General features: G+C 42.6%; 1 protein-coding gene across 1 annotated transcript in view; it reads right to left on the bottom strand.

The window, feature by feature from the left end:
- Positions 1–5,508: 5,508 nt before the first annotated feature.
- Positions 5,509–10,477, bottom strand: part of mthfd1l (methylenetetrahydrofolate dehydrogenase (NADP+ dependent) 1 like) — a 33,478-nt gene continuing 28,509 nt past the window's right edge. The window contains exons 27-28 of the mRNA XM_063222967.1: positions 9,124–9,251; positions 5,509–5,867 (exon numbers count right to left, since the gene is read on the bottom strand). Coding sequence (XP_063079037.1) covers positions 9,162–9,251 — 90 coding nt within the window. The 3' untranslated portion in view covers positions 5,509–5,867; positions 9,124–9,161. The remainder of the gene's footprint in view (positions 5,868–9,123; positions 9,252–10,477) is intronic.

Raw genomic sequence — 10,477 nt, 5'->3', positions numbered from 1 at the left:
ATATTGTGGTGTTTGCATTGTTAGGCTCTCTGGTAGACCATTGCCTCTTTGAGAGCTAGTATTGGGGGGGGGGGCACTGTGGCGCAGCGCGCTAAGCCCACCACATTTGGGCTTGCATGCCCAAGGGTTGCACCCAGGGTTCGAATCTGACCTGGGTCATTTGCCATCCCTACCCCGTCTCTCTCTCACATTCGCTTCCTGTTGCTCTTCACTGTCCTATCTGAAATAAAGGCGAAAACGCCCACAAAAATACATTTAAAAAGAGAGAACTAGTAGCAGTACATGCATGTAACAGCTTGTAACATAATGTAGCCTTACTTATACTGTACGTTAGAGTAATGGTAAGGCAGTGTTTCCCATACATTGAGGAAACTATGGCGGCCCGCCATAGTTTAAATTTGGCCGCCATAGTTTCCGAAAATCGTTTTTTTTTAACGATTTCCGTTTTTGTTAAAAACGATTTGAATTACGATTTCCTTCGCATTTTCCTCCTGGAGTAAATACATCCTATAGAGAAAACTACAAGTGCTTGAAAGACAGAGGGATCAAAAGCCTAGTGAAGTTGTTGTAGTTAACTTGGGTTTGGGAGCAATAAAAAACCTTCAGAGAAGGGACAGTTGGGATGAGTTTACTAACACTCCCCAGGCTTTGTTTTACAGTTGTAATGAGTTAGGTGACAGGCCTTCATTGACACGGCAGAGGAGACATCGAGCTGTAAATGAATGTGAATATAGACATAAATGTGTAATATGTTGTTCAGCCCTTTCAATGGGAGGAATTTTGAAAAACTGGCCCTGTGACCAGCACCCCTCATGTAGAATGTGTACGCCTGTGTGTGTGTGTGGGGAAAAGGCATAGCCTACCCTCTTAGACCCTTTTTGTCTATGTGTTAACAATTTCACAGTACTCTTAAATTCTTATCTCTGCTCCTATTTTGTTTTATTATTTTTTTCATTACATAGACCCCTGCATGAGGGACGAATTAAACTGTGTTGTAAACAGAAATTATTCACTGAATTGCATTTTTTTTTAAAAAATAGGCCTATATAAATGTAACCCCCCCCCCCAAAAAAAAGGCCCGCGTGAAAAGACCCCCCCCCCGGAAAAAAAATCCTGGCTGCCCCCATAGTTTCCAAAATTTCTGTGGGAAACACTGCCTTACATGATGAAAAGTGATTGTAAAACAGCCAGTAGAATAATTGGATGCAATCAAACATCAGCTGCTCAGCTGTTTCAAGACATCATACTACACAAGGTTGAAAGTATTCTGAGAGACACTACCCACCCTTTACATAACAAATTTCAGTTGAGTTGATGTTGCAAAGGAAAATAAGAACAGCCAGGTTCAGCAAGTCATTTGTTCCCTGTGCAATCAGAATTGTTAATGAAAGACACAGTTCCCAGCAAGGGACTTGTGTGCGTGTGAGATGTACTGTAGCAGCCTAGCTGTTTGGGAGGAGTTGGGGGAGGGGGGTGTACTTATTTATCTGTCATTTTATGTATTTATTTTTTTCTTAAGGCCTGTCTACCATTGTATCTGTACCTTGACCACTTGAATTTCCCCTTTGGGATAATAAAGTTGACTTTATTATTTTTTGTACTCGTGAATACAAGAGGGCCTAGTTAAAGAGCCATTTATTAACACCCGACGTCACCAGTAGAACGGAGGTCTGTCAGCTGTCAATCAACATGTGCAGCCAGACAGCACCTGCAGGGTTGAGAGAGAAACAGAGAGAGAGAGAGAGAGAGAGAGAGAGAGAGAGAGAGAGAGAGAGAGAGAGAGAGAGAGAGATTCACTGGTTGCCTTCCTTGCCAATTTAACACTGCCAGGTTAAACTGAAGTGCCGAAAATAAACTGCAATTTGACAAGCCACCTGTAACCTAAGTTTTGAACCAACAAGGTTCTAGTCTGTGGGAGAGAGTAGGATGGCCAGGCACGTGCGCACAGCATACCAAGCCACCAAAATGTCTGATAGTATAACCTTGGATAAAATAATAGGTAATAGGCCTACACATTTCAAACCATGTCAGTTGATATTTTTTGTCATATTTCAACGGAAACTCCTGCAGATGCAACACCTTTCCCTGTCCCGTGCCAGCAGAGAGGCAAAAAAAAGAAAATGCCGCAGGCCTACTGCAGGCGTGCTCTCCCTCTCTCTGTTGAAAGGCGCACTCTCTTTCTCTGTTGACAGTCTGTTAATGATATTTAGGGCCTATGTGATTAGAAACTATGAAGTATTTTGTAACTTTAGTGACTGTCAGATGGGGGAGGGTGCGTAAAAGTTGCAGGAAATTACTGTGATTGGTTGAAAAAGCGTGAAAGCCCATTGGGAAACTCCAACTCCCATTGTCATTGTGACACAGCACTCAGGGTATCTGCACATTTTTGCTCACCCAATTTAATGCTTTTTAATACCATTTTTAATACCTCCAACAAGAAAATTAATACCACTACACGGGGTGCATGTGCACGTTACATAGTATAGTTGTTATTACATTGCTATAATGCAATGCAATACACATATACAATAAAAGTATTATTATAACTATTGTGCTAGTAGTGAAGCCTAATGTGAACACATGGAAGCAGCAGCAAGGAAGAACTGATCTAGAAGCCTATGGAGACCAAGCTTGTCGAATTGCATACAAGCAGGAATTAAGTTAATGGGGGGGGGGGGTAATGTTTCTCCCTCAGCCTCGCACATGCTTTAATAAGCCTACGAAATAAAACTGAGCATGCATTCACGCTGCTCTCTGTTATTTCATTCTCACTGCCAGCTCCCTTGTCACTTTCTGTGGCAGACATTTGCCATTACTTGTTAAAGAGGTTTCTGAATGATGTGGGAGTTGTCATGACTGTGCAGAATCTGCCCCTCCCTTAGAATAATGTATTATTATTTCAAATCAAAGTAGCCTGCATCTGTGTTAAAATTACAGTTGATCTGGCTGCTGCCCAGGAGGGCCCAAGCTCCAGTAGTCTTTATTGTTGTTCTTAATTTAACCAAAGACATGCAAACACAACAAAAAGAGCGAGGTGACTCACACTAAGTTTGAAACACCATTAGGCCTAACCCATTTCTTTTAAATTCCTTCAAAACTGAAACCATTTCAAAATTGAGCATGTTTGAAAGTTTGATGACATTTAATCAAATACCTTCAATTGTAAAAAATAAAATAAAATGGGCAACAATCATTCATAATGGATAAATAGTTCAGTGCACATTAGCCTACTATGAGTAGAGGCTATAACACCTGTGGTTTAAAAAGGGTTAAAAAGGAACGGCTCTGCTACTCCTCCTTTTTCCCCCAAGCTTCATAATAGAGACGGTGGCATCTAGCAAGAGGCGTTCTACTTTCAGTTTAGCAACAAGTCTTTCTTCGGAGCGGCGAGAGCAAGAAGCAGCAGCTTCATGTGAATAGGCCTACCACAAGCATTTCACCGCTGACACGCGACTAAAATATAAGCTACTGATGCACACGCCACGCGGTTACCGATTTGGACATCCTCGCATATCTCATTGCGTCATAGACTCGTAAACACCGGGTTATTACATTTTACACACATTTCCACCGCTTGCAACTTCACTAGGCCTACTCGGGCACACTCCCGATTGCGTTACCCCTTGACAGCATCAAATAACCGTAAACACAATGATACGAAGCTCGGAGACTTTGAAGTAGAATATTGCACGATTTAACTGCTAATCTAAATTGCAATCATGGCATTCATGAAATTACATGCGTTAGCAAACACTACACTCAAACTCACGCTTTCGACGAGTAAAGTTTCGACGGTACCGCAGAAATACAAATATCCACGCGGCATTTTGGTTGAGGAAATTTTAAGTCTCAACTCTTAAACTGCGGTCAAGTCAGCCACCACACGCACTGTGGTCGATGGAATTTACTTGGTCAGCCATGTCATCAACCAATAGGGGGATCCAGACGAGGGTGTCTGCTACCTGGCCGCCTGTCATTACTGTCGAGTGCCTTGTTTCCCACCCCAGGCATGTTCCGACTCGGAGCGCTTGTTGCCGTCTGTCTTAGTGATGGAAAACTGTTTTTACGTAATTTAACTGTCCAAATATCTATATATTAGGCTACTACATTGTGTCCGGGTGAAATTTAATGCCGATCCTTTGAAAATTAATGCCACACCTCGAAATTTAATGATTTTTAAAGCCTTAAATTGCAAGTTCTGTATTTAATGCTTTTTAATGCTTTTTAATGTCCCGCGGGGACCCTGGACTCCACAGCACACAAGTGAACACTGCACACTGCACACAACGAAATTGCATTCATGCCTCACCCGTGCAAGGGGGCAGCCCTCAGTGGCGCCCCATGGGGAGCAGTGCGGTGGGACGGTACCATGCTCAGGGTACCTCAGTCATGGAGGAGGATGGGGGAGAGCACTGGTTGATTACTCCCCCCACCAACCTGGCGGGTTGGGAGTCGAACCGGCAACCTCTGGGATGCAAGTCTGACGCCCTAACCGCTCACCCATGACATGACATGAAGTTGCGATATATCACGGAATTCGCGAGAATTCACTTAAGTTGCAAAAAAGTTGCAAATCGTAACATTGCAAAGTTCAGGAGGGACTGACTGATGATGGCTGAAGGGCTGAAAGACGTGTGCTTGTGGACATGGTGGTATTTGATAAATAAATAATGAGACTCGGCTCGTGAATTTTCTCCTCTTTTAGCCCTGGCACGCACGCGCGCACACACACACACACACCACACACACAGGCAATACACTCATGCGTGCACGCACACACACTACACTCACGCAAATGCACACATACAGGCTGTACACTCATTAACACGCAAGCTCTGCAGTCATGTAAACAAAAATGACAACTGTAGGCAGGTGTGTGTGTGTGTGTGCGTGTGTGTGTGTGTGTGTGTGTTTGTGCACGTGTTATGAAATCAAAGACTTGACACAATTAGATGATGAGATTCATTTTTCAGTAATTTACTTGTCAAAGATACAAAATACATGTTAAAACACTCAGTGTAAAATCAGTAGATTAAGTTTAATATTAAAACATTAGTTATCTATTCAGTACTACTAAGAAAATCACAGTGAAAGTTACGATGCTTTTTACATTTGTGTTGCGATTTTTCAAAATACATGTTAAAAACACTAAATTACATTAAATTAGAAGATTAAGTTCAGCAGTAAAACATTAACACTTTTCAAATTGAAATTAAAATTTAGCAACAAAAACAAAAAAGCTGCCATTTGGAATGGGGAAGTGGGGAGTTAGGGGACCACTGCTCTACATGAAGCAGAATGTTAACATTATTAATACTCATTCTCTAAAATCTCCTGTGTGTGTGTGTGTGTGTGTGTGTGTGTGTATTAAAGTGAGTAAATGGCTCTCACAAGGCCTTGGAATGATAAAATATGGATCTTGAGTGTGTGTATGTGTGAGTGTGTGTGTGTGTGTGTGTGTGTGTGTTTATGTGTATGTGTGTGTGTGTGTGTGTGTGTGTGTGTGTGTGTATGTGTGAGTGTGTGTGTGTGTGTGTGTTAATGTATTTCTGTAGAGGTCTTGCTAAAGTGTGGTCTTATGGTCCATGGGATGTAGTGATGTGGTTGCCATATTATCTAGTCATGTGACATGGAAATGATGGGGTTGTCATGGTGATAGTGCCTTGTCATGTGACATGGAAGTGACGTGGTTGTCATGGTGATGTCTTGTCATGTGACATGGTTGCCATGGTGACATTGTCCTGTGCTGGTACCACATGGTTGTCATGATGACACACGATTGTCATGGGGACTGAAGAGGTGACAGTTGACACAGTTGTTGCGGTAACGCGTTGATCTGGGGACACAGATTTCTCTGACTCTGTATTCTGCAAGACACACAGACACAGACACACACACCCACACACACACACCAAAGCCATTTATATATGTATATTTTGTTACGTTTTTTTTTTCAGTGACACCTGACCACTGTGAGTTCACGTAAGATGTGAGACTTCAGAGATGTGTGACGCTTTAGGAGACCATCAGCTTATACATTAAAATGGTACTGGGCTGGGTTGCATTAAACAGTCCCTCCAGGAAATCGCGATGTTGCGATCGCGCCGTTTTTCGCAACTTCAATGAATTCCCGCGAATTCTGCGCGAGAGCGCAACTTTAACCAATCACCGCGATTTCCCGCAACCTTGAACACTTTGAACCAAACCATGTTGCGCTGACTTCACTGACGTCGACAAACTTCCTTTCAAAAAGGATAATACAATAAAAAATACAATAAAAAAGTAACCTAGCAATCAGTCCCAGCACTTTACTATGCATGTACAAAGTTGTCGGTGAGGGGGAAAAACTAATTACGAATGTAGGAAACGCCATGTTCTCATTGCGCGTCTGCTCGCATGGTCACAGGAGGGAAAATGTATGACTAGTCTGGCATAACCAATAGGCCTACATTTTTAAAATGTGCTAGGCCTACATAAATATATAATTAACACTTCATGACAGTCATCTACATTACGCCAAGTATAGGGCTCCTACAACAAGATGTGTTTTCTTTTTTCTAAAGCGGTCCACCTGCTGGACCACTTTGGTGTTTGACTTGTGCGCATACAGAAGGCAACATTTTCCCTCCGAATTGAGATGCGCAAATGCCTTGTCCACAACAAAGGAGTAATTTCCATCCTTCATTGTGAATGCTGCGTGCGTGCCTGGCCGACATAGTAATCTCTTTCGCGCAAATTGGGCTATGGCTGGATACGAGCACTTGGTGACCGTGGTGACCGTGTCGTCAAATCACTTTCGTGTAACCTGCCGCGGTCAAACGGACAAGGAACACTGAACATGAATAAAACCAGAGCAGACACGTTGGAAAGCTGTGGGAGTAAGTTGGAAAACTACTTTCTGTCTCTCCCTCTCCTTCTCTCTTCCTTGCGCGATTGACAGTATTGATTGACAGCTGAGACCTCCGTTCTGCAGGCGACGTGGTGTTTTATAGATAACAATCTCGTCGTATTTTATATTCACAAGAGCACCAAAATTAATATAATTTCTGAGCATTATTCAGCAAGCACCCTTCACAACAGAAAATCTTTGAACTCCATCCTCGTTACATTGAATGATGATCAACAGCCGTTAATTTAAAGCCGGCTGATGGTGCGGGAGAACAAAAAAAAAACCTATGCCAAATTCTTTCGAAAGTGACCCCTCCCTCTGCTTTTATTTGTGTTGCTTTTGACAAGCTTGAAAATTAAACGCCGACACAGGCAGGCTATGTGTAGCAGACAACTCACATTAACCAGGATTTCAGTCACAAGAGTTCCTGTCGCGCACCCTCTTCAACTGGGTGGACATGCCCAATTCCGCCCGCCTACTTATAGTTAATTATGTATCCACTTTTTAAAGTCAGGAATGGATATCGACATGATACGAAGTTTGTATGCTTACAATTTGAAACGGTGATGACATTTAAAACAGAGTCAAACGGCCATAAACAGCATTGTAATGAAGGGTGTCATAATGGCAGCATGAAAGAGATGGAACTTTTCACGACGACATTCTGGCTAAAAACTCGCCCTGGCAGCTTCCCTGCTTTGCCTAAGAACCAAACTTATAATATAAAAATGGAAATAATATAAAAACACCAAAGGACGGGAATGTGGCAGTGTCCTTTACTTTCAAGCGTGGGGAAACACATTAAAAATCGCAACAAAAATCGCACCTTTCACTTCATGCCGCAACAAAATCGCAACAACACAGTAAGAAGCTCCGCAACTTTTATCACGATTTTCTGGAAATCCTCGTGCACCATCTGGCAATTCCGACCGCGATTTTTTGAGAAAATGCCCGCGATTTCCTGGTGGGACTGATTAAAAAGCCATGTGGCTTTTTAATGTAACCCCAGCCCAGTACCATTAAAGGCTTTTTAATGTAACTTCCTGCTTGGACACCTTGTTTTTGAGTGCCTGGATGAACTCTTCTCTCTGCAAATAAATAGGCTATTACTGAAGTATTTTTTCCACTAGGGATATTAATTATATATTAATAAATAATATATTATATATTATATTATATATTAATTAATTTCAATCTCATTTAATCTCACTCATTAAATCCACTCACAGTTTAGCAAGACATTTGAATGCCTCTCTGACAGCACCGAGTTTGTGTGACACCTCTTGACATGTGCTTTGTAATGAATCTGCTGATCGTAAATTGAAGACGCTTTTCTACACAAGTGGAAACGAGACGCCGGAAGAACAGACATTCCACAGCCGGACGGAAAACTTTCCCAGTATCACAATTAGGCAAAAATCGTGAAAGGACTGTCTTGTTGGGGACACTTGTACAAGTATAAAGGATAAAGATTCAGTAACTAGAATTATTTTGAGTAGCCGCCTATAACCGTTGAAGAGCTACTGTATTTCTAACTAACACGTGAGGATATTAGGACACAGAAGACGTCGCCAAATCAGTTGGGAGGCGGAACCGGTTGGTAATTTCGCTTTTTCTCCAAATAGACCACTGAAAAGTGTGTTGCCATCTTGTTCTTAATGAATCTCCCCCAAACAAACAAAAAACACGGGGTGTGGTCATTGCGCTATGACAGAGTTGCGTTTGAGGGAAAAGACGCACACTAGTGTTTGATAACTAGCGGTCCCACGGCCCACGCGGCCCACTGGTGCGAAACTGAAAGTTGTCTGCGGCCCTAGAGGTTGTGAGCGCGACCCAACTTTGGTCCGCGGCCCTATGGCTAAGAATCCCTGGTGTAGAGTACAGTAGTAAAGTAGTATAGAGTAGAGTAGTAGTATTAGAGTAAAGTTGTAGTAGTAGAGTAGTGTAGAGTACAGTAGTAAAGTAGTATAGAGTAGAGTAGTAGTATTAGAGTAAAGTTGTAGTAGTAGAGTACAGTGGTAAGGTAGTGTAGAGTAGAGTATTAGTATTAGAGTAAAGTTGTAATAGTAGAGTAGTGTAGAGTACAGTAGTAAAGTAGTGTAGAGTAGAGTAATAGTATTAGAGTAAAGTTGTAATTGTAGAGTAGTGTAGAGTAGAGTAATAGTAGTAGAGTAAAGTAGTAGTAGTAGAGTATAAGTAGTAAAGTACAGTAGTAGTAGAGAAGAGTTTCTTACCCGTTTCCATGTCAGCCGTCAGCGCGTACTGGGCGTGCTCAGAAGAGGCCTTGTATCTCCATGGTAACTGGGTCAAGGTCGATGTCATAGAAACAGGGGCGGGTGGGCAGGCCAGGCATGGTGCTCATCTGTCAATCATGTCAACAGTCAATCACAACAGCAGACAAGGAAAAACAACCAGTCAGAACAGCTTTCAACAAGAAAAAGGTCCAATCACAACACCCGTCTGAACAAATGCATAAGGTCCAATTTGAGCCGATCTCATTAACAGTCATAGCAGCAGTTATGGCAGTTTAGTAAGCTGTTGACTGTAAACACGTACTCTTTTTGTGATATCACAGACATTTTTGACGGACACAGACATTTTGAAACTCGGCAAAATATTTTGAAATTATTATTTATAAGTCCAATCTCACGCACATCCAGATGCTTTCGGGTGCAGGTTCAAAAGACGTAAAGTTCATGTCTGAGGAAGGGCCAGGGTGGCCCGAAACGTCACAGGATTAAAATGAAGTAAATGGGAGCATCGGTGTTGCGGTTCTTTTTTCATTATTTTATGAAATTATTATTTTTAAAATTGTATTTTAACTTCTAAAAAATGAGTTCACAGAGCTCTCTATCTGGCAAAGACATGCCCAGGCCTCCCCTGCAGAGAACCCTTGAGGAAAACACACACAGAGACACACAGACACACACACACACACACAGAGATCTGTGAGCGCCTGACCATTTGATAATCTCCTCTCAGGATCAAATCAGCGTTAATTCCGGAACTCCTCGGTCCCTCCACTGCTCCTCCTCTCCTGTCCTCTCTTCTCCACTCTTCCCCATTCATCTCCCCTCTCCTCCCCACCTCTCCTTTCCTCTCCTTCTCTCCTCTCTTCCCATCTTCTCCTCTGCTCTCCTCTCTTCACCTCGCCTCTCCTCCACACAAACACATCATGAGACATCTAGCCATGATGGTGTGCCTTGTCCTCTACTGCAATTCCACACCAATCTGACAATTGGGTGTCAGGACGAGTTGAAGACACTTGGTGAGATTTGGCTTGGTCCAAACTTGTGTGTGTGTGTGTGTGTGTGTTTGTTTGTGTGTGTGTCCAAGCCGATGAGCTCCCTTCTAATCCATTTTCATTCTTGTGATGTTTCGGTCCACCACGGCCCTTCCTCAGACTATAAGTGCAACTCATCGGTTTGCGGGTCTTCCTTGCCTTACATGAACTTTATGTTTTGACCTTGCACCCGGCTTAAAGAAATTGGATGTGCGTGAGATCTGTCTGGGATGTGTGTCCCAACCCAAAATTATGACTGTGTGTCCAGGGCAGTGCTAAAACCAGCCTGGGCGTCTTCAGTTTGT

Source organism: Engraulis encrasicolus, chromosome 18, assembly GCF_034702125.1.
Source record: "Engraulis encrasicolus isolate BLACKSEA-1 chromosome 18, IST_EnEncr_1.0, whole genome shotgun sequence".
NCBI classification, from domain to species: domain Eukaryota; kingdom Metazoa; phylum Chordata; class Actinopteri; order Clupeiformes; family Engraulidae; genus Engraulis; species Engraulis encrasicolus.
The sequence above is the reverse complement of the archived record's forward strand: the minus strand, read 5'-3'. Positions and strand labels throughout refer to the sequence as shown.